Source organism: Oncorhynchus mykiss, chromosome 5, assembly GCF_057628025.1.
Source record: "Oncorhynchus mykiss isolate SJ-2025 chromosome 5, ASM5762802v1, whole genome shotgun sequence".
Classification (NCBI taxonomy): Eukaryota; Metazoa; Chordata; class Actinopteri; order Salmoniformes; family Salmonidae; genus Oncorhynchus; species Oncorhynchus mykiss.
The window spans coordinates 15,782,062-15,806,421 of record NC_143026.1 but is presented as its reverse complement, the minus strand read 5'-3'; the positions used below and the strand labels follow the sequence as shown (position 1 = coordinate 15,806,421).

The following is a 24,360-nucleotide window of genomic DNA, read 5'->3' as shown; positions in this document are numbered from 1 at the left end:
GTCAACTAATCCTCAAGCTCTTGAATAGTTAGTTCAGAGCTACAGCAAAAATAAATTTTCTACATATGGAAAATACATATTTTAAACTTCCTGAAAATACTTATTTTCACCTTTCATTCAGAACCTAAAATGAACCTAACTTCAATGTCTGGAAAATGTGTATTTTAAACAATTTTGCTTACTAAGTTCAGATCTTTGGGAATACACTGAAAAGTAACTTGACACTTGGTCAGTCAGTGCAAATTTGGATTAAAATGGCATGAAGAAAATTGCATTGACAGTGGAGGGTGTACTGAATTAATGCATCATAATGTAAGAGCTGGATTTTTTTCTGGTTGTTCGAACATGTCTTCTGTCTCGTCTGTTGATCTAGCTAATTAGCTAGCTAGCTAATGTGTATACTCACTGTAATGCACAGCCGGTACGCTACTTGCAAGTGCATTGGCCAGGTTTTTTATCAAGACAATTTGTTATATCAGCTACAGTTAATGTTGTGAGAGGCTGGTCTTGGTTGAGGAAATGTAGGGTAGCTAGCAGGGTTTGTGCTGAAAATGACATCTGGCTGCACACGGAGCTATCTAGCCGATTTGACTGTAACATGCTGGAATAGATAGATGTATTATAAGTTAGCAACGTGGCAGTTTCCCAAAGTTTGGTGTTGAATATGAACTTTACTTTGCTTATATTGTCAACATTGAGTTGTGGATGGTGCACAATCTATACAGCTATGGAACAGTCTTGTTGGCTTGTAGCTACTGGCTAGTTGGCTAGCTATCTGGCTATAATAGCAGACAAGGACGTTCGCTAGCTTATTTGTTGGTGCTCTGATTTAGTTTACACAGATGACTTCAACCATATGAAAAACCATCCATAGCTAAATATACCTATATAACTAGCTTATTTTGCTTGTAGCTTTCTTCTCATCTACTGGTGTTAGCTAGCTAGCTACAGCTGCTAGCCTGCAAGCTGCTTCTGTTGCACAGCAACCAAGTTGTTGGTCCTGGTTTTAGAACTCTGAGATTCGGCTGAAAAGACATATGCATTGTCATAAATGCTACAAAAGGCAGCACATTGTTGATTTTTTTATTGACCGAAATGTGCACATGGGAGCGATAAATTAAACAGTTTATTAGAACTGTTGCACCTATTGTACAAACGTATTCAGTTCAAATGGATCCAAGTCTAATTGTCCCCTTATGGACGCTGCAGTGTCTAGAATTTGATCAAGGTTTGGGCAAAAAATTGTCTGACTACCTTAATGCTAAGAACCCTGTTTAAAATATGTTATAGTGGTTCTCAAAAACGGACAGATGGATCATGACGAGAGGCGGAGAATGTGTTGTGTACCTACAATCAAGTTGATTAATTTTAATCGACGTTGGTGTCATATTGGCTTAGATATAATAGTAGGGAGATTTGAATTTAACATTGAGATTCAATCAAGCCTTACTAATAGTACATGGGACTATTATAAACTGGGTAGTTCGAGCCCTGAATGCTGATTGGCTGACAGCCGTGGTATATCAGACCATATACCATGGGTATAACAGAACATGTATTTTTCCTGCTCTAATTACGTTGGTAACCAGTTAATAATAGCATCAAGGCATCTCTGGGTTTGTGGTATATGACCAATAGTCCAGAGGATCCAGAGTAACGCTGAGTGTTTTTTGAGACGTCTATACAAGCATCAAGATGAATTGTCAGATCCAACAGAATATGTCTTTGTTTCTTGGGACCTATAACTAGCATCTCTGTTTTGTTCAAGTTTAAAATTAAAGTAAATGTTTGTCTGAAACACAGGCCTCCAGGGTAGGCAATTTTGGTGCTTCACTGTGTTTCATCGAGATGTACAGCTTTGTGTCATCCACATAGCAATGAAAGTTAGCATTGTGTTTCCGAATGACATCACCAAGAGGTAAAATATGTAGTGAAAACAACAGTTGTCCTAAAATGAAACCTTGAGGAACACCGAAACATACAATTGATTTGTCAGAGGACATACCACACACACACACACTCACATGGATGGCATGATCAGCCAGGTAACCCGTGATACAAGTCAGTATTTGAGTATTCCAAAGGTTGCCAGTTTGAATCCAGCAATATAATTTATTTTAATTTTAAGCCTATCCCAACCTTAACCTTTACATTAACCATTTGGACTGAATGCCTAACCTTAAGATTCCTGAGTTAATTCCTGAACTTAAGTTAATGCTTAAACACTTTGAAATTTGACTATTAGAACAACTTCTAAATTTGATGTTTTAGAAACATCTAATTAGTCTAATTCTGACTCGAGACTGTGAGAGCTGGTAGGACCAAATAGCTAGCAACATTGACAAGAAGCTGACGTGGTGAACCATAAGTGGCTCATTTAAGCTAGTTTTATCATGTCCTTGATACCATGTCTTGTTTTTAGGTATTTTGACTGATGTCACGTCTATGCTAACATGGCTAAAATTCGCTAGTTAGCTAACCAACAACTGTAACGATGTATTTGAAAGAAAACAAGTGCTCATTGTGCAACTTTATATAAGTTTTCAATAAACATTGGAGACACAATCTAAGCCAACCCTGTCTGTTTTGCCCCATAGTTGCACACAAGTTGGTTTTGTTGCTAAACAACCAACCCATCTATGGAACTCAAACCATTTCACCCCCACAGCGCTGTCCACCAATGCATACGTAGACATGCCGAACTGCCCTAACACACGCACAAACATATGCTGTAGACACACAGATTTTCTCAGTTTGTTACTTATTCCAATGAACACCAAGATGGCTTTTTTTTTACTTATCTAAATAAAGGATTTTGAGAGAGTGAACGAGTGCACACTTCGGGGAAGGAAGGAAGTATGCAGAATGGTAAACCCAGAAGAAAGGCTTCTGTAGCCTTTACATAATAATTTGTTCTTAACTGACTTGCATTGTTAAATAAAGGTTAAATAAATTAAAAAGTAAATAAATAAAGATCCCAGTCGATACTAAAAATTGCTGACTAAGAAGAATCTGATTTCAATCAAATTTCACTCAATCAAATTGATTTATAATGCCCTTTTTACATTAGCATATGTCACAAAGTGCTCAAAGACGCTGCATGGTCATTCTGATGTCTGCATTGGTCATGCAGCGTTTAAGGTGACAATGCCTCTGCAGAAGTCAGGGCATTCATACTTCTTGCGCTTCGCGGAGTAGTGCAGCGCTGTTGAGCAGAGCTGTTGTGAAGGAAGTTGTCAAGGAAGTGAGTTTGTGTTAACACAGGACCTCCAGCCCCCACCTACCGTCAAACAATCACGTCAATGCGGAGGTATATGGAGCCCTCCACATTGTTAAAACTTTCGGGAGGTGCACGGTGAGAGCAGCCTCTGCGTGCTTCTGGAGGCGACGCAATTGCATCACACCCTCAAGCGTAAATGGGCTTTTATACAGAAACCTCAAAGAGCAGGCAATGCAGATATAGAAGCACGGTGGCTAGGAAAAACTCTCTAGAAAGGCTCTGAGGGGTGGCCAGTCCTCTTCTGGCTGTGCCGGTGGAGATTATAATAGTACATGGCCACTAAGGCTAGATCGTTCAAATCCCAGATCCCCCCCATAACTCCTCCCCTATGAAACATTCCGGGAGAAGGGAAGGAGCCTACGGATGGGGAATGAAATGGAACGTACCATGGTGGCTAGCATCCTGGGGTCCTTGTAAGGTAGAAGCCCATTAAGGAGAGCATCAATATTTCATTGTTCAGAAACATAATTGTAGAAGTTTCCAGCAGCAGAACGCCCAAGTGTCTCTCTCACTCTATTTCTCCCTCTTTCTCAGGCTTCTCTTTCCCTCTCTCTCGCTCTTTTCTCCCTCTCTCTCCCTCTCTTCATCTTTCTCCTCTACCTCCATCTCTAATTTTCTCTCTACCTATCTGCTCTGCTTTACATTGTTAAATTATCCCGGAGTCCTGTTGTTAGTCTCAATAGTGGGAGGGCCTCTAATGTGTGTGTGTGTGTGTGTGTGTGTGTGTGTGTGTGTGTGTGTGTGTGTGTGTTTCTGAGACATCAGTGAATAATGAGTGAATCAATTGTCCCCTATTAAATTCATGTATCTCTGCCTTTGGTTGAAAGTCATCGCTCATCTGATTACCTCACTGACTCATCGACTGGGCAGCTAACAGAGACTGTCCAGCCAGGTGGTACTGAACCTAACACATTAAGTAAACACATCTCAGATCGTGTCAAGTTGTGACAATTAAAAGGAAGCGGTATGCTGTAGCTCAGCTAAAGATGGCCTAAGTCTCAAACGTTCAAATCGTCCTATTTTTAGAGTTTCATTCCACTCAACAACCTAGCTGGGAAATACACGTTGAGAATTGCATAGGAATGCCCACTATTCTCCTGCAGTTCTCCACCCTCACCCAGTTAGTGTTCTTGAAACGAGAGGTACTCCCCCCTCTCCCCTCTCCCCTCTCAATACTTTATGCCCTTTACCAGGCAAAATTTGAAGTCCTTCGAAAAAACCCAATCAAGCCGGATGACAGTCTGCCAACACAATGCAAACAACACCCCCGGACCATTCTCAGTGAGCTCCAGCCCATTGCCAAGTAATTTCACTGGTGTCATGACTTTTGGTGCCCGCCAAACTTGGCCAAAGCCCACCCGAGCCCGCTTGAATTCACGCTGCATCAGGAGGTTCCAACCTGCCTAAGCCAAATAAAATTGTATGTTTTTTCTCCAGCTCTTTCCTTTATTGAGTGAAAATGCTGCTATCACCTTCTACTGTGTTATTTAACGCCTCCAACAAACTAGGCTTTCCCAATGTCATGCTGAGATAGACTAGTGTTGATTGCAAATGACACACAATGCGATAAATTATGCCTTGCTCAGTTGTTCACTGAATTGTAGATTGGCCACCCTTGGTTGATGAAAGCAGCGCAGAGGTAAGATGGCCAGGTAACTACTGTTTGATTTGACAGGAAACTGAACTAGGGTTTGTAACCCCAGTGCTGAGCTAGTGTGTAGCAGCTAGTTGCTGTATGGCATGTGTTTGTCCTAGAATTGTGTGCATGTCCCTTATCGACTGAGGTGAATGAAGCTACAGTACCAAGATGATCATGGATGCAGTCATTTTGGCTTGTTTTTGTCGCTCTCTAAATAGAGTTGTTTTTGCCGCTCTCTAAATAGAGTTGTTTTTGCCGCTCTCTAAATAGAGTTGTTTTTGCCGCTCTCTAAATAGCGTTGTTTTTGCCGCTCTCTAAATAGAGTTGTTTTTGCCGCTCTCTTAAATAGAGTTGTTTTTGCCGCTCTCTAAATAGAGTTGTTTTTGCCGCTCTCTAAATAGCGTTGTTTTTGCCGCTCTCTAAATAGAGTTGTTTTTACCGCTCTCTAAATAGCATTGTTTTTGCCGCTCTCTTAAATAGAGTTGTTTTTGCCGCTCTCTAAATAGAGTTGTTTTTGCCGCTCTCTAAATAGCGTTGTTTTTGCCGCTCTCTAAATAGAGTTGTTTTTACCGCTCTCTAAATAGAGTTGATTTTGCCGCTCTCTAAATAGTTGTTTTTGCCGCTCTCTTAAATAGAGTTGTTTTTGCCGCTCTCTAAATAGAGTTGTTTTTGCCGCTCTCTAAATAGCGTTGTTTTTGCCGCTCTCTAAATAGAGTTGTTTTTACCGCTCTCTAAATAGCGTTGTTTTTGCCGCTCTCTTAAATAGAGTTGTTTTTGCCGCTCTCTAAATAGAGTTGTTTTTGCCGCTCTCTAAATAGCGTTGTTTTTGCCGCTCTCTAAATAGCGTTGTTTTTGTCGCTCTCTAAATAGCGTTGTTTTGCCGCTCTCTAAATAGCGTTGTTTTTGTCGCTCTCTAAATAGCGTTGTTTTGCTGCTCTCTAAATAGCGTTGTTTTGCTGCTCTCTAAATAGCATTGTTTTTGCTGCTCTCTAAATAGCGTTGTTTTGCCGCTCTCTAAATAGCATTGTTTTTGTCGCTCTCTAAATAGCGTTGTTTTTGTCGCTCTCTAAATAGCGTTGTTTTGCTGCTCTCTAAATAGCATTGTTTTTGCTGCTCTCTAAATAGCATTTTAGAGCTTTGTTTAGAAATGCAGTAGGCCTAAATCAGCTTTCTATAAATTCCTTGGAGGGGAGAAACAATTCCTTGGAGGGGGCGTTAGCACTGAACATGATGTTTCTAACTTGAATATTTTCATTTTCAAATGGATTAATTTGAATAAATTAGGGCAGATACAAATTAAGAGTTGAAGAAGTTATTCAATGCAATTGTGGCAGATCCTGGGGAGAGGCCACTGCCACAGACCAGAGCTAAGAGGGTCTCAGGGTACAGTGGCTCAGTGAGGCAGAGTAAATGCTTCAAACTTAGGCTCTATTACATAATTGACCAACACAAATGCTTGTAAATAAGGAACTTAAAGTATAAGTTTAATAACAAAGGTTATCTTAAACTCAAAGTATTTTGTATCCGTTCTTCTTCTTCTTTAAGGCAGACTATATTTCTGCCACCTACTTACTATACGGGGTATTGAAACACCAAAACAAAAATCAATTTGCGGGAATGGAGGGTGGGACCCGGCAACACACAGAATAATAATAATAATAATAAAAACCATCCCACTCCTTCAGTCACAGTTCAAATCCCATCCCTAAACAGGTGCAGGTGCCTGTGAGGACAGAGCATTCATCGACAGGATTCCTTGTAATGCCTCTGCTGTAAAATCCCTGAGTCCCAAAAAACGCTCAGCTGCACTCACAATGATGCCTATTTCCTCAGATCTCCTTTCTGTTTGCGCTGTGCAGTTGATAACCAATGTAATAAATGCTACAAAGTCCACCTTCTTAACATGCAACATGTCAGGATCCCTCTGCCAAGGAATATTCTCTGGTTCCTCTACTCCTACTACCATTACTTCCTCAACCCCACTGCTTTCTTCCAATCTTCTCACTGCCTCCAGATAGGAGACATGCTGGACAGCCCTTATTCTTACCACCTCCGTCTCCTTCACCCTAACAGGACACTTCAGAAATGTGGGTGCATGTTCACCACCACAATTGCAGCATTTGGCTCAGCTGGTATACGATACACATTACCAAATATTTTGCATTTATCACACTGCATGGGTTTGGGCATGAAAGCTCTCACCTCATAAAACCTAAATGCATGTGAGAATGCATGTGAGAAAAAGCAATAGAATGGATGGAGTGGGCTTCCTCACTCCACCCATCATGCAGGTCAGTCAGTGTGCACCAATCACTTGATTCAATTCTTCACATATGCTTTGCATTCACTTCTAGTGCCACAACAGCGATAACGCCCTTGATAGACACCTTGCTTCGAAGAGCCACACACGACACATTCCAATCCGATTTCTTGTTGAGGCGCAGAGCAAGCTCCTTCTGTTCCATAGATTCACAACAACAATACTCTCATAAACGCCACCTCATGCAACGCATCCACCATTTTTATAGAGACTTCAATCGGATCTCCCAGGTAACATCGATCCAAAAGCCCTTACAACTGACCAAAAAATAATCAGAACTAGGCTTGGATTTACTCGATTCCACTACCACTTTACTTCTCTTATTTCCTTTTGTATTCTCCACTGGAATGCAATCCTTCTCGCTCATCTCCTCTTGACACGCCATCTGATTCAAACGGAACATCCGCTTCTGCCATTTTCCCCCTCGAATCATCAGTCTGTCTCAGGACACAGCATCGTCTGCTGCTGTCTCTTTTTTCCCACTAATGTGAGCAGCTGCAGCCTAGTCAACTGTTGGGGCTGATTGACCAGTGTTAGTTTAAGACAATTTTCAAAGCTATTTCTGATACACGTTGCTGATTTCCCATGTCCACCCATAACTTGTGCTTGGTCACCCCTAGGCCCCCCAACTAAACAAATCATTGCCCCTGCTCACAGCAGCAACTTCAGACATCAATTTCAGTGCAATCCAATAAACCCACCACGCCACTTATTCAACTTACCAGAGTGCAGAATCTCTCAGGTGGGTTCCCACAGGTGATGCCTGGTGGGTCCACCTTGACCCGCATGTAGTCCTTCATGGACTGGGCCTTGGGCTGGCATGCATACTGCTCCCACACCGCGCCATCGTCCGTGCTCACCAGGGACTTGCACAGGTCGTACTGGCCCAGTGTCAAAGAGGCGAAGCAGTGCAGGAGGAGCAACACGGCCTGACAGAGCATGGCAGGTCCTGGGAAAGCCACGAGCGGGGTCTGACGATGAGTGGGGTTTGGCGGTGAAGGGCAAGAGAGGCCACGGTAGTCAGAGCTTGGGCGAAAAGCATGGAACGCGACTAGGGATCATACAGAGACAGAAAGTAACTTTGGCATCACCATGATGAGTCTACGTGCTCAACTGAGCGATAGGGGACGGTTCAGTGATGAGGGAAAACAAATACAAATGCACTAAGATAAATAACTGTAGAGCCGTTCAATAGAAGTGGACACACAAATAATCACGGCTTCTTTAGGAAATGACACTTTATTGTTTTGACGCCTGGTTTGGAAAAGACGGACAAAAAATTGACCAGGGGGAGGCGAATGTCACTATGAAACTTCACATCTACTTCAACCATAGTGGTGCCAGTGCTGTGGTGGTGGCGGTAGGGGTCGTTGGGATATCAGCAGAACAAATCCATACTTCAGAGGTCCTTTTCCGCTGGGAGAGACAAGAGCTGTCCGCTACGAGGGAGGATGAGGTGACGACGTACTTAGATACATCCATCAGGTCGTGATGCCCCGGTCCGGCACCTTGCCTCAGTGATAGTCCTGGGAAAATGAGGGGAATTATGAAAATATTAGATATTATAGAAATGATAGAGTGAAAGAGAGAGAATATTATATACTACAGATATTATTGAAAGAGAGAGGTAGAGAGAGAGAGAGAGAGGGAGAGAGAGAGAGAGAGACCAGTATTCCTATCAGATGTTTGTATGTAATGCTGTACATCGTCGTGCATGTAACATATTTCAGAGAGAATATTTCGAGAGTTACACACGAGCTTTTAAGTCATACAAGGTTTGATGCCAAGTTTCAAAAGTTGCGGGTGTGTGAGTGTGCTTTTGGGGTGAGACGTATTGGATTGTTCATTATAGAGTGGAAAGCTCGTCCCCTTTCTTTGAAAAATAAGTTCGTATGCGTTATATGCATGGGAGGGGGGGTGAACTAGCAAGTGAATGTCACCCCGCCACTTATTTAATTCGTTCCATGAAACATGAATTGTCCTAGCTTCAACTGCGTCACCATGCATTCATTTAACATGCTTATAGCTGACATGGCGCTTAGTAAATTATTACGCACACCTCTGCTGTCCTGGTTGCGCCCCTGCGGAAATACACGTGCTAGTGCCGCCTATGCGTGAGAGTTTGAATTGGCATCAAAATGCTAGAAGACCAGAGGTCACAAAATACGTTTTAATGGGAATGACACTGACCCTCTTCACTGTCCGGCTACGATGTGGCCAGAATCCCACAAATATGTATTCCACGAAAATTAGGTGAAGCTTTTTTCAGTTTATAGTTTTGAAGTGCCAAAGCGGTTCTCTGGCTCGAAATACCTTATAGGGTGTGTCTGACAGACTGCTGCTTCTGCTCGCTTTCAGCAGCCCGAATCGAAAGTAGCAACCGATCAGGCTGCATTTCATTTGGTCATAAATAACATTATTTCTAAACATTTATATAAAGTGACAACTTTTGAATTTATTATAGAGTAGGCCTAACAACATTTAGAGTAGTGAGTGACAATTTAGTCTAATAGTCTCGAAGTGAGCGTTGCGTTTTAGTCTCACTTCGAATAGGTCTCGTAATCTCCTCAGAATTTATTTTAACAGTCAAACATTCTGAAGCGGGTCAGATTTATTAGATAAAACACTTATTTAGCCTACTTACTTCGAAGGTTCATCTGGGAGAGCCACTCCGTGTCCCATTATTATACGAACGCCCCTCTGCCATAAGCCCCGCACGGCTCCATTCACTACCCGGCTCCCGCGGTGGTGTTGGCTACTGTACTCCACTCTGGTTATCTGATGCGGTCTCCTTGTTACTTTTTTCTCGTGCCTGTTACTTTTTTATTACACCACGGATGACCGTGTCCTAGATCTGGAAATGGGAGTTGGAGAAAAAAAGCGAAAGCGTGAATTCCGGCTTGAAAGAGTATCAAAAGTAAGAAAATATTGACGTTGAGGAAGGTCTGGTGCTCGTACTTTCCCACTTTACAAGCTCAGCTTTATCCGGGATGTTCAAGCGCAGAAAGAAAAAAAGCTTTGTGGAAAATCTCCCCCTTGCTCGCTCTCTCTCTCTCTCTCGCTCGCTCTATCTCTCTCTCGCTCATCTCTATCTCTCGCTCTCTCTCTCTCTCGCTCTCTATGCCTGTGCTAATTCCTTTTTACCATCTCTTTCAATCACTACCCGGGCTTTTATCTGCTAGCCTGAGCCAGGGCGGGTTGCGCAACTTCTTACCCGGTCTCTACGCTCTCTAGCACGGGCCAAGCGGCACCAAACTGAACCGTCCCACCAGCTGATCAGCAAGCGCTGCTTAAAGGAACAGCGGAGAAGTGGAGCTATAGCCTACAGTGTCATCCACTGTGTCCGAGCGTTCAGAGAGTTGTATCAGAAATGTTTAGCAGCAGATAAGCCAGAGTTGTTTGCTCACGTTGGAGGAAGTGGTGGATAGAGGGCGGTTTAGATACAGGACATAAACCACGGTTCGGGTTTACAGAGCCATTTTTGGTGGCTATTAAAGCTGTCTGTTTGTGCAAAAGAGAAGGCGCGTACCGCTATTACAATCAGCCATAGCATGTTGGATCAATTGCAAAATGCAGCACTGCCTTTACACGTTTTGTAATTTAATAAATGATACCTGAATCTATTACTTTAATTTAACAAATACTACTGTTTAGTGTTTTTTTTAGACCTATGAGAATAATGGAAATAATTACAACACATTGAAGCGCCCATGAAGTCTAGGCCTAGTTAGATTGTTTGCATAACAAAATTGTAAGCTATTTCAGACTATATTGAAATAGCTTCATAAACTTAATTTCAATTGATTATATATTGATACGTTATAAAAACGATTTGACTCAATCATTAATCATAAATATGAAGCAGCTTTGAGGGCAACTTCAGAAGGGAATTTGATACTGCTTTCCACCTGGCTACCACTACCCTGGTCAACTGCCCTGCACCCCCTACAGCAACTCGCCCAAGCCTCCCCAGCTTCTCCTTCACCCAAATCCAGATAGCTGATGTTCTTAAAGAGCTGCAATATCTGGACCACTACAAATCAGCCGAGCTAGACAATCTGGACCCTCTCTTTCTAAAATGATCTGCCGAAATTGTTGCAACCCCTATTACCAGCCTGTTCAACCTCTCTTATCGTCTGAGATCCTCAAAGATTGGAAAGCTGCCGCAGTCATCCCCCTCTTCAAAGGGGGAGACACTCTAGACCTCAAGCCCCATATACTACCCACCACTGCGACCTATACGCTCTCGTTGGCTCTCGCTTTATACTCGTCGCCAAACCCACTGGCTCCAGGTCATCTACAAGTCTTTGCTAGGTAAAGCCCCGCCTTATCTCAGCTCACTGGTCACCATAGCAGCACCCACCCGCATCACGCTCTCCAGCAGGTATATTTCACTGGTCACCCCTAAAGCCAATTCCTTCTTTGGCTGCCTTTCCTTCCAGTTCTCTGCTGCCAAAGACTGGAACGAACTGCAAAAATCGCTGAAGCTGGAGACTCTTATCTCCCTCACTTACTTCAAGCACCAGCTGTCAGAGCAGCTCACAGATCACTGCAACTGTACATAGCCCATCTGTAAATAGCCCATCCCCCTCATCCCCATACTGTATTTATTTATTTTGCTCCTTTGCAGCCCAGTATCTCTACTTGCACATTCATCTTCTGTACATCTATCACTCCAGTGTTTAATTGCTATATCGTAAATTCCTCACCACTATGGCCTATTTTATTGCCTTACCTCCCTTCTCTTACCTCATTTACACACACTGTATATATACTTTTTTCCCCACTGTATTATTGACTGTATGTTTGTTTATTCCATGTGTAACTCTGAGTTGTTGTATGTGTCGAACTGCTTTGCTTTATCTTGGCCAGGTCGCAGTTGTAAATGAGAACTTGTTCTCAACTAGCCTACCTGGTTAAATAAAGATGAAATTAAATAAATAAATAAATAAAAATTGGCGCTTGCTATCTGTTCTAAAGTCGCTGTCCGTGGTGCTGAAATAGACTGACTGCTTCTCTTGTACTTTCACAAGGCAGGGTGTACAATACATGCTGCAGCCCCGCTAGTGACAGCTGCGTTGCACTCCAAACATTTGAAAGCTGTCAAATGCATCACAAAAGAAGAAACTGAAGCTTCAGTATGTTGTCATAACAATGTTATGGGGGTTTCTGTGATTTTTTTTTTAGGTGATTTTGGGAAGAGAGAGAGAGACAGCGAGAGAGACATGTGATTCGGAAGGGAACTCTGAACTTCTATCTGGGTGGGAACACTGACAGTACAGCATGGAGTCGATCGATAGTTTGTCCTTGCAGCGTCTCCTCTATCTTTCTCAAGTCTTTCAGATTCCTCTTAACCATTGCAGCGCCTACCTAAGCCCCCTTCACCCCCCAAAAATGATATCTACCTACCTTATATATCTACCTACCTTATATATCTACCTACCTTATATATCTACCTACCTTATTTATCTACCTAGCTTATATATCTACCGAGGTCTTCAAAGAAACATGTTACAGTGGGAAACAAAACTGATTACTAAATTGACCCTTGTTAGCTTGGAGTCACATATGAAATATGCATTATAAGATCTGACATTCATCAAAGTTAGAAAAGCTGATCATTTGTTATGTATGAATCTGGATGTCTTTCTCAAAGCCCCACAAATGATTTAGCGTTGGCCAGTTGAGTGGTAATTTCCCTGACGCCAGACAGTGCTAGACCGTTTACTGGCCTGACGCCAGAACACGTCACTTATATTAGTTAGGATGGTGAAATGTAATCCAGTTCTATCACTTGAAACGAGACATGGCATCAAAACATTTCAGCATCAAAACGTATATGAATGATCTCACTTTAGACATGGTTTACTTGTAGGTTTTTGTATTCAACGTTCTGGATTGTAGTCAACTTATTGGGCTTTTATATTGCTAATTAAAGTATGCTAAAGTATGTTAAATCTTTCTGCAGGTGCCCTCGATTGTGTCTTGATATTTGCTTTTGTATTATCTGTATCATTGATACTTGTCTTGTCCTTGTAATCCTTAATGATGCTTCAAGTGACAAAAACATTTCCTAAGTTGGGATCAATAAAGTATTACTCTACTCGTTCTGCTCTAATGCATGTCAATGTATTTTCTGGTCTTTGGTCTGGCTTGTGATGGCTAGGCCTTTGGCTAAAGCTATACAGAAACAATTGCATCCCTAAACTGCATCTTTTATAACATCAGGTGAGAATTATTTAATAATACCACCCTCCCAATTTACAACAAGGTTTAACTGTACAATGGTGATCACAAACAGGCAAAACCAGGTAAAATAGGTAATATTGTATATTCCAATAGTTTTACATTCTTCTAGATCTACTTCAATGTACATGAATATAACCTGACAGAAAAGTCAGCTGTGATGATGGGGATGAATGAGGGGTTTGATATTTTGGAATTCAATTATGCCTACCCTCATCTCCGTGCATCTGCCTACCCTCATCCCCGTGCATCTGCCTACCCTCATCCCCGTGCATCTGCCTACCCTCGTCCCCGTGCATCTGCCTACCCTCGTCCCCGTGCATCTGCCTACCCTCGTCCCCGTGCATCTGCCTACCCTCGTGGGTGTGGAGGAGTGAGGCGCAGGACAGCAGATATGAGCGTAATGAGCATAATTTTTACTAGGATTAAATGTCAGGAATTGTGAAAAATGGAGTTGAAATGTATTTGGCTAAGGTGTATGTAAACTTCCGACTTCAACTGTATATATGTCTTTTTAAAGACGAAAATCCAGTGTTTTTTATGTGAAATATAACAAAACTGTTTGAGTCTTCTGTGATGTATATTATTGGGACGCAAACTCAACATTTTATACATTTCAACTCTATATCTGACATGGTACACGGGTTCCTCTTTTTTAAGCCCAGAACCATGTGTGAGGTGTAAACTTATGTTTCAAAGTAGATTTGTTTAAGACTACCAATAAACACTTTGTGTGACCCTGATATAGCCCACTGCAGTACAATGTTAAATTCTCGTTAGGATTTTATCTAACATTAGCATGAAAACATCCCAAAAACATAACAAAATCTTCTTTAAAAACATGTTTTTAATGAAATATCCTTGGAACGTTCTCCTAACATTCACTAAAATGTTGTGCACAACATCTGTAACAACCAAAACAGAGCATTCCACAAAAGTTGTCATTAGGTTTCCACGTAATGTAAAAACACATTGTACCAGCAAACCAAAATTGGTCCTGTGAAAGTTCCCAGAACATTAGTTAGGTTGCGGCAAATATTCTCATTACACAACAACTTTCACAGTTGTGCTGATGATTATACAATGTTTGTATAAAACGCCTGATGTTGCAATAACGTTCCCAGAACACATTTTGCGAGTTCAAGGTTCCCAGAACGTTTCGTTAGGTTTTAATGTTTCTTTTAGGGTGCAAAAAACATTTATCTTATATTAGAAGAGCATTCTCAGAACACATTTAGTCTGTCCTTTAAAGTCTCCAGGAATGTTTCATTAGGTTGTGGGAACAGTCTGGGGGGAACATTATGGGGACATCATAAAAGATGTGTTCCCAAAACACAATCACTGTCCAGTTGTGCGTATGATTCTACAATGTTTATTTTCAGGTGAAAAAAACAATCACCTGATGTTGTAAAAATGTTCCTAGAATACATTTAGTCTGTTCTTTACAAGTTCCTAGAATGTTTTATTAGGTTGTGGGAACAGTCTGGTGGGAACATTATGGGGTCATCATAAAAGATGTGTTCCCAAAACAGAAACACTGTCCAGCTGTGTGAATGATTCTGCAATGATTCTAATTTATTCCTAGAATGTTTCTTTAGGTTCTGGGAACATTGTGCGAATATGACAATAGATAGGTTCCCAAAACAATTAAACTGTCCAGTTGTGCTGACATTAAGATAATGTTTGTATCAGGGTGCACAATATTTCCTTTGATGTTGCAAGGATGTAGACAGAACAGCCTTACTGAGTTCTTTAAAAGTTCCCAGAACATTTAATTAGGTTGGTAGGTACAGTGTAGAATCATTGTAGAGTCATCCGCAGAACTGGACAGTTTTTCTGTTTTGGGAAAATATATTATGTGATGTTGCCACAATATTTCCACCAGACTGATCCCACGATCTAATTAAATGTTCTGGGAACCTTTAAAGAACAGATCAAATGTGCTCTAGGAACATTCTTGCAACATCTGGTGAATGTTTTAAACAAACATTCTAAAATGATCAGCACGACTGGACCATTTTTGTGTTATGTGAACATACATTTACCACGACCTAACAAATGTTCTGGGAACTTACACAGAACCAACTGTGTTGTCTCTAGCTGTGTCCGAAATGGCACTCTATTCCATATATAGTGCACTACTTTTGACCGGAGACAATATATTCCCTCTTTAGTCTACTACTTTTGTCCAGAGCCCATGGGTCTGGTCAAACTTAGTGCACTAAATAGGTGATAGACTGCTATTTGGGATGCAGCCTCTGTGTGTCCATGTGTCTGCGCAGAAGGTCGGGGTGGCTGAGTAGCCTCGTTGGCAGACCTTGATAAAAAGATATACCCTTCATCGTGACGGCATGCAGTTTGGACTGAGTTCAGGACGATGCTCACCCACCCACCCTCTCTCTCTCTCTCTCTCTCTCTCTCTCTCTCTCTCTGTCCCTCTTTCTCTCCTTCTCTCTTTCACTTTTATATCCCATCTCTCTCTGTCTCTCTACTTCTGTCACTCTTTATTTCTCTCTCTCTCATCCCCCCCTCTCAGTTTACTGACGTCAACTTGTGTGGGAGTCGTGCTTGTGCATGAAGCAATCTGGAAATGTGGTATGGCCCCAACGAAGTGGTGCATGATCTGTAATGTAATGCGGCTGTCCAGCACGGCCCATGGACACTGCCTTGACCAGACGGACAGAAGACACACACACACATACACACACACATACACACTATGTTTGCTTTCATTGTACAGAGAAAGTGAAACATAAAAAAAAAAAACAGAGGGTCCCCCATGGACTGTGTTGTCATGGCCAGAATTCATTTGAGGATCCTGGATGGAGAAAGAGGACAGAGGCCCGCCATACCATGGAGAAATGGTCCACACCGTGGAGAAATGGTCCACACCGTGGAGAAATGGTCCATACCGTGGAGAAATGGTCCACACCGTGGAGAAATGGTCCATACCGTGGAGAGATGGTCCACACCGTGGAGAAATGGTCCACACCGTGGATAAATGGTCCATACCGTGGATAAATGGTCCACACCGTGGAGAAATGTTCCAGACCTTGGAGAAATGGTCCATACCGTGGAGAAATGGTCCATACCGTGGAGAAATGGTCCATACCGTGGAGAAATGGTCCACACCGTGGATAAATGGTCCATACCGTGGAGAAATGGTCCATACCGTGGAGAAATGGTCCACACCGTGGATAAATGGTCCACACCGTGGAGAAATGGTCCATACCGTGGAGAGATGGTCCACACCGTGGAGAAATGGTCCACACCGTGGATAAATGGTCCATACCGTGGAGAAATGGTCCACACCGTGGAGAAATGGTCCACACCTTGGAGAAATGGTCCACACCGTGGAGAAATGGTCCACACCGTGGAGAAATGGTCCACACCGTGGAGAAATGGTCCACACCGTGGAGAAATGGTCCATACCGTGGAGAAATGGTCCATACCATGGAGAAATGGTCCATACCGTGGAGAAATGGTCCACACCGTGGATAAATGGTCCATACCGTGGAGAAATGGTCCATACCGTGGAGAGATGGTCCACACCGTGGAGAAATGGTCCACACCGTGGAGAAATGGTCCATACCGTGGAGAAATGGTCCATACCGTGGAGAAATGGTCCATACCGTGGAGAAATGGTCCACACCGTGGAGAAATGGTCCATAACGTGGAGAAATGGTCCACACCATGGAGAAATGGTCCACACCGTGGAGAAATGGTCCATACCGTGGAGAAATGGTCCATACCGTGGAGAAATGGTCTATGTACTATTAACATAAATTTGCTGTAATTTGCCGGATGCCCCGAAACTGTGCTCAGATGTATTAATGTGCAAAACTGCAGTATCACAAGATAATCAGCTACTGGAATATTGGTGTTTCTTTAGTTGTAAAGCAGAAGTTTGTGTAGTCTGTTCACTTATTTATGTGGCCGTTCTTCATCTTCAAAAGTGCAATTAATCCGCCTTTTAGAATGTATGTCAATGTTCATATCTTCTTGTTGGGTCCTTTCCAGTGGTTTGATGTCTTTTTAAGCTAGATAGGGTTGCCTATTCCTCCTGTTTCTCATATTCATCCTGTTCCTCCTATTCCTTCCTGTTTCTCCTATTCCTTCCTGTTTCTTCTATTCCTCCCGTTCCTCCTATTCCTTCCTGTTTCTCCTATTCCTCATGTTCCTCCTATTCCTCCTGTACATCCTGTTCCTCCTATTCCTCCTGTTCCTCCTATTCCTCATGTTCCTCCTATTCCTCCTGTACATCCTGTTCCTCCTATTCCTCCTGTTCCTCCTATTCCTCATGTTCCTCATGTTCCTCCTATTCCTCATGTTCCTCCTATTCCTCCTGTTCCTCCTATTCCTCCTGTTCCTCCTATTCCTCATGTTCCTCCTATTCCTCCTGTTCCTCATATTCCTCCTGTTCCTCCTATTCCTCATGTTCCTCCTGTTCCTCCTATTCCTACTGTTCCTCCTATTCCTCATGTTTCTCCTTTTCCTCATGTTTCTCCTATTCCTCCTGTTCTTCCTATTCCTTCCTGCTTCTCATATTCCTTCCTGTTTCTCCTATTCCTCCTGTTCTTCCTATAACTTCCTGTTTCTCCTATTCCTTCCTGTTTCTCCTACCCCCCCTGTTTGTCATATTCCTCCTATTTCTCATGTTTCTCCTATTCCTTCTTGTTTCTCCTACCCCTCCTGTTTGTCATATTCCTCCTATTTCTCATGTTTCTCCTATTTCTCCTATTCCTCCTGTTTCCCCTATACCTCCTATTTCTCCTATTCCTCCTGTTCCCCATATTCCTCCTGTTCCTCCAATTCCTAATGTTCCTGCTATTCCTCCTGTTCATCCTGTTTCTCCTATTCCTCCTGTTCCTCCTATTCCTCCTGTTCCTCCTGTTCCTCCTATTCCTCATGTTCCTCATGTTCCTCCTATTCCTCATGTTCCTCCTATTTCTCCTATTCCTCCTGTTTATCATATTCCTCCTATTTCTCATGTTCCTCCTATTCCTCCTGTTCGTCCTATTCCTCCTGTTCCTCATGTTCCTCCTGTTCCTCCTGTTCCTCATATTCCTCATGTTCCTCCTATTCCTCATGTTCCTCCTATTCCTCCTGTACATCCTGTTCCTCCTATTCCTCCTGTTCCTCCTATTCCTCATGTTCCTCCTATTCCTCATGTTCCTCCTATTCCTCCTGTTCCTCCTATTCCTCCTGTTCCTCCTATTCCTCATGTTCCTCCTATTCCTTATGTTCCTCCTATTCCTCATGTGCCTCCTATTCCTCATGTTCCTCCTGTTCGTCCTATTCCTCATGTTCCTCCTATTCCTCCTATTCCTACTGTTCCTCCTATTCCTCATGTTTCTCCTTTTCCTCATGTTCCTCCTAATCCTCATGTTCCTCCTATTCCTCCTGTTCCTCCTATTCCTCCTGTTCCTCCTATTCCTCATGTTCCTCCTATTCCTCATGTTCCTCCTATTCCTCATGTTTCTCCTGTTCCTCCTATTCTTCCGATTCCTCATGTTTCTCCTGTTCCTCCTATTCCTCCGATTCCTCCTGTTCCTCCTATTCCTCCTATTCCTCCTGTTCCTCCTGTTCCTCCTATTCCTCGTGTTCCTCATGTTCCTCCTATTCCTCATGTTCCTCCTATTCCTCCTATTTCTCCTATTCCTCCTGTTTATCATATTCCTCCTATTTCTCATGTTCCACCTATTCCTCATGTTCCTCCTATTCCTCCTGTTCCTCCTGTTCCTCCTATTCCTCATGTTCCTCATGTTCCTCCTATTCCTCATGTTCCTCCTATTTCTCCTATTCCTCCTGTTTATCATATTCCTCCTATTTCTCATGTTCCTCCTATTCCTCCTGTTCGTCCTATTCCTCCTGTTCCTCATGTTCCTCCTGTTCCTCCTGTTCCTCATATTCCTCATGTTCCTCCTATTCCTCATGTTCCTCCTATTCCTCCTGTACATCCTGTTCCTCCTATTCCTCCTGTTCCTCCTATTCCTCATGTTCCTCCTATTCCTCATGTTCCTCCTATTCCTCCTGTTCCTCCTATTCCTCCTGTTCCTCCTATTCCTCATGTTCCTCCTATTCCTCCTGTTCCTCCTATTCCTTATGTTCCTCCTATTCCTCATGTGCCTCCTATTCCTCATGTTCCTCCTGTTCCTCCTATTCCTCCGATTCCTCCTGTTCCTCCTATTCCTCATGTTCCTCCTATTCCTCCTGTTCCTCATATTCCTCCTGTTCCTCCTATTCCTCATGTTCCTCCTGTTCCTCCTATTCCTACTGTTCCTCCTATTCCTCATGTTCTCCTTTTCCTCATGTTCCTCCTAATCCTCATGTTCCTCCTATTCCTCCTGTTCCTCCTATTCCTCCTGTTCCTCCTATTCCTCATGTTCCTCCTATTCCTCATGTTCCTCCTATTCCTCATGTTCCTCTTATTCCTCATGTTTCTCCTGTTCCTCCTATTCTTCCGATTCCTCATGTTTCTCCTGTTCCTCCTATTCCTCCGATTCCTCCTGTTCCTCCTATTCCTCCTATTCCTCCTGTTCCTCCTGTTCCTCCTATTCCTCGTGTTCCTCATGTTCCTCATGTTCCTCCTATTCCTCCTGTTCCTCCTATTCCTCCTTTTCCTCCTATTCCTCATGTTCCTCCTATTCCTCATGTTCCTCCTATTCCTCATGTTCCTCCTATTCCTCATGTTCCTCCTATTCCTCCTATTTCTCCTATTCCTCCTGTTTATCATATTCCTCCTATTTCTCATGTTCCACCTATTCCTCATGTTCCTCCTATTCCTCCTGTTCCTCCTGTTCCTCCTATTCCTCATGTTCCTCATGTTCCTCCTATTCCTCATGTTCCTCCTATTTCTCCTATTCCTCCTGTTTATCATATTCCTCCTATTTCTCATGTTCCTCCTATTCCTCCTGTTCGTCCTATTCCTCCTGTTCCTCATGTTCCTCCTGTTCCTCCTGTTCCTCATATTCCTCATGTTCCTCCTATTCCTCATGTTCCTCCTATTCCTCCTGTACATCCTGTTCCTCCTATTCCTCCTGTTCCTCCTATTCCTCATGTTCCTCCTATTCCTCATGTTCCTCCTATTCCTCCTGTTCCTCCTATTCCTCCTGTTCCTCCTATTCCTCATGTTCCTCCTATTCCTCCTGTTCCTCCTATTCCTTATGTTCCTCCTATTCCTCATGTGCCTCCTATTCCTCATGTTCCTCCTGTTCCTCCTATTCCTCCTATTCCTCCTGTTCCTCCTATTCCTCATGTTCCTCCTATTCCTCCTGTTCCTCATATTCCTCCTGTTCCTCCTATTCCTCATGTTCCTCCTGTTCCTCCTATTCCTACTGTTCCTCCTATTCCTCATGTTCTCCTTTTCCTCATGTTCCTCCTAATCCTCATGTTCCTCCTATTCCTCCTGTTCCTCCTATTCCTCCTGTTCCTCCTATTCCTCATGTTCCTCCTATTCCTCATGTTCCTCCTATTCCTCATGTTCCTCCTATTCCTCATGTTTCTCCTGTTCCTCCTATTCTTCCGATTCCTCATGTTTCTCCTGTTCCTCCTATTCCTCCGATTCCTCCTGTTCCTCCTATTCCTCCTATTTCTCCTGTTCCTCCTGTTCCTCCTATTCCTCGTGTTCCTCATGTTCCTCCTATTCCTCATGTTCCTCCTATTCCTCCTATTTCTCCTATTCCTCCTGTTTATCATATTCCTCCTATTTCTCATGTTCCACCTATTCCTCATGTTCCTCCTATTCCTCCTGTACATCCTGTTCCTCCTATTCCTCCTGTTCCTCCTATTCCTCCTGTTCCTCCTATTCCTCCTGTTCCTCCTATTCCTCATGTTCCTCTTATTCCTCCTGTTCCTCCTATTCCTTATGTTCCTCCTATTCCTCATGTGCCTCCTATTCCTCATGTTCCTCCTGTTCCTCCTATTCCTCATGTTCCTCCTGTTCCTCCTATTCCTCATGTTCCTCCTATTCCTCCTGTTCCTCCTATTCCTCCTGTTCCTCCTATTCCTCATGTTCCTCCTATTCCTTATGTTCCTCCTATTCCTCATGTGCCTCCTATTCCTCATGTTCCTCCTGTTCCTCCTATTCCTCATGTTCCTCCTGTTCGTCCTATTCCTCATGTTCCTCCTATTCCTCCTATTCCTACTGTTCCTCCTATTCCTCATGTTTCTCCTTTTCCTCATGTTCCTCCTAATCCTCATGTTCCTCCTATTCCTCCTGTTCCTCCTATTCCTCCTGTTCCTCCTATTCCTCATGTTCCTCCTATTCCTCATGTTCCTCCTATTCCTCATGTTCCTCCTATTCCTCATGTTTCTCCTGTTCCTCCTATTCTTCCGATTCCTCATGTTTCTCCTGTTCCTCCTATTCCTCCGATTCCTCCTGTTCCTCCTATTCCTCCTATTCCTCCTGTTCCTCCTGTTCCTCCTATTCCTCGTGTTCCTCATGTTCCTCCTATTCCTCATGTTCCTCCTATTCCTCCTATTTCTCCTATTCCTCCTGTTTATCATATTCCTCCTATTTCTCATGTTCCACCTATTCCTCATGTTCCTCCTATTCCTCCTGTTCCTCCTGTTCCTCCTATTCCTCATGTTCCTCATGTTCCTCCTATTCCTCATGTTCCTCCTATTTCTCCTATTCCTCCTGTTTATCATATTCCTCCTATTTCTCATGTTCCTCCTATTCCTCCTGTTCGTCCTATTCCTCCTGTTCCTCATGTTCCTCCTGTTCCTCCTGTTCCTCATATTCCTCATGTTCCTCCTATTCCTCATGTTCCTCCTATTCCTCCTGTACATCCTGTTCCTCCTATTCCTCCTGTTCCTCCTATTCCTCATGTTCCTCCTATTCCTCATGTTCCTCCTATTCCTCCTGTTCCTCCTATTCCTCCTGTTCCTCCTATTCCTCATGTTCCTCCTATTCCTCCTGTTCCTCCTATTCCTTATGTTCCTCCTATTCCTCATGTGCCTCCTATTCCTCATGTTCCTCCTGTTCCTCCTATTCCTCCGATTCCTCCTGTTCCTCCTATTCCTCATGTTCCTCCTATTCCTCCTGTTCCTCATATTCCTCCTGTTCCTCCTATTCCTCATGTTCCTCCTGTTCCTCCTATTCCTACTGTTCCTCCTATTCCTCATGTTCTCCTTTTCCTCATGTTCCTCCTAATCCTCATGTTCCTCCTATTCCTCCTGTTCCTCCTATTCCTCCTGTTCCTCCTATTCCTCATGTTCCTCCTATTCCTCATGTTCCTCCTATTCCTCATGTTCCTCCTATTCCTCATGTTTCTCCTGTTCCTCCTATTCTTCCGATTCCTCATGTTTCTCCTGTTCCTCCTATTCCTCCGATTCCTCCTGTTCCTCCTATTCCTCCTATTCCTCCTGTTCCTCCTGTTCCTCCTATTCCTCGTGTTCCTCATGTTCCTCATTTTCCTCCTATTCCTCCTGTTCCTCCTATTCCTCCTGTTCCTCCTATTCCTCATGTTCCTCCTATTCCTCATGTTCCTCCTATTCCTCATGTTCCTCCTATTCCTCATGTTCCTCCTATTCCTCCTATTTCTCCTATTCCTCCTGTTTATCATATTCCTCCTATTTCTCATGTTCCACCTATTCCTCATGTTCCTCCTATTCCTCCTGTTCCTCCTGTTCCTCCTATTCCTCATGTTCCTCATGTTCCTCCTATTCCTCATGTTCCTCCTATTTCTCCTATTCCTCCTGTTTATCATATTCCTCCTATTTCTCATGTTCCTCCTATTCCTCCTGTTCGTCCTATTCCTCCTGTTCCTCATGTTCCTCCTGTTCCTCCTGTTCCTCATATTCCTCATGTTCCTCCTATTCCTCATGTTCCTCCTATTCCTCCTGTACATCCTGTTCCTCCTATTCCTCCTGTTCCTCCTATTCCTCATGTTCCTCCTATTCCTCATGTTCCTCCTATTCCTCCTGTTCCTCCTATTCCTCCTGTTCCTCCTATTCCTCATGTTCCTCCTATTCCTCCTGTTCCTCCTATTCCTTATGTTCCTCCTATTCCTCATGTGCCTCCTATTCCTCATGTTCCTCCTGTTCCTCCTATTCCTCCTATTCCTCCTGTTCCTCCTATTCCTCATGTTCCTCCTATTCCTCCTGTTCCTCATATTCCTCCTGTTCCTCCTATTCCTCATGTTCCTCCTGTTCCTCCTATTCCTACTGTTCCTCCTATTCCTCATGTTCTCCTTTTCCTCATGTTCCTCCTAATCCTCATGTTCCTCCTATTCCTCCTGTTCCTCCTATTCCTCCTGTTCCTCCTATTCCTCATGTTCCTCCTATTCCTCATGTTCCTCCTATTCCTCATGTTCCTCCTATTCCTCATGTTTCTCCTGTTCCTCCTATTCTTCCGATTCCTCATGTTTCTCCTGTTCCTCCTATTCCTCCGATTCCTCCTGTTCCTCCTATTCCTCCTATTCCTCCTGTTCCTCCTGTTCCTCCTATTCCTCGTGTTCCTCATGTTCCTCCTATTCCTCATGTTCCTCCTATTCCTCCTATTTCTCCTATTCCTCCTGTTTATCATATTCCTCCTATTTCTCATGTTCCACCTATTCCTCATGTTCCTCCTATTCCTCCTGTTCCTCCTGTTCCTCCTATTCCTCATGTTCCTCATGTTCCTCCTATTCCTCATGTTCCTCCTATTTCTCCTATTCCTCCTGTTTATCATATTCCTCCTATTTCTCATGTTCCTCCTATTCCTCCTGTTCGTCCTATTCCTCCTGTTCCTCATGTTCCTCCTGTTCCTCCTGTTCCTCATATTCCTCATGTTCCTCCTATTCCTCATGTTCCTCCTATTCCTCCTGTACATCCTGTTCCTCCTATTCCTCCTGTTCCTCCTATTCCTCATGTTCCTCCTATTCCTCATGT

The 24,360-nt window shown here is 43.2% G+C and overlaps 1 protein-coding gene across 9 annotated transcripts in view; it reads right to left on the bottom strand.

The window, feature by feature from the left end:
- Nucleotides 1–24,360, bottom strand: part of ntng2b (netrin g2b) — a 184,649-nt gene that overhangs the window by 107,662 nt on the left and 52,627 nt on the right. For 2 of the 9 annotated variants that reach the window (XM_090233910.1, XM_090233909.1), the window contains exons 2-3: nucleotides 9,884–10,093; nucleotides 7,962–8,765 (exon numbers count right to left, since the gene is read on the bottom strand). The exons of 2 other annotated variants lie outside the window; for them this stretch is intronic. In XM_090233910.1, the coding sequence (XP_090090036.1) occupies nucleotides 7,962–8,180 (219 nt within the window). In that variant the 5' untranslated portion in view covers nucleotides 8,181–8,765; nucleotides 9,884–10,093. Of the gene's footprint in view, nucleotides 1–7,961; nucleotides 8,766–9,883; nucleotides 10,609–24,360 lie in introns of those variants that run through there. 5 more of the 9 variants (XM_090233913.1, XM_090233912.1, XM_090233911.1 and 2 more) reach the window with 4 other exon arrangements.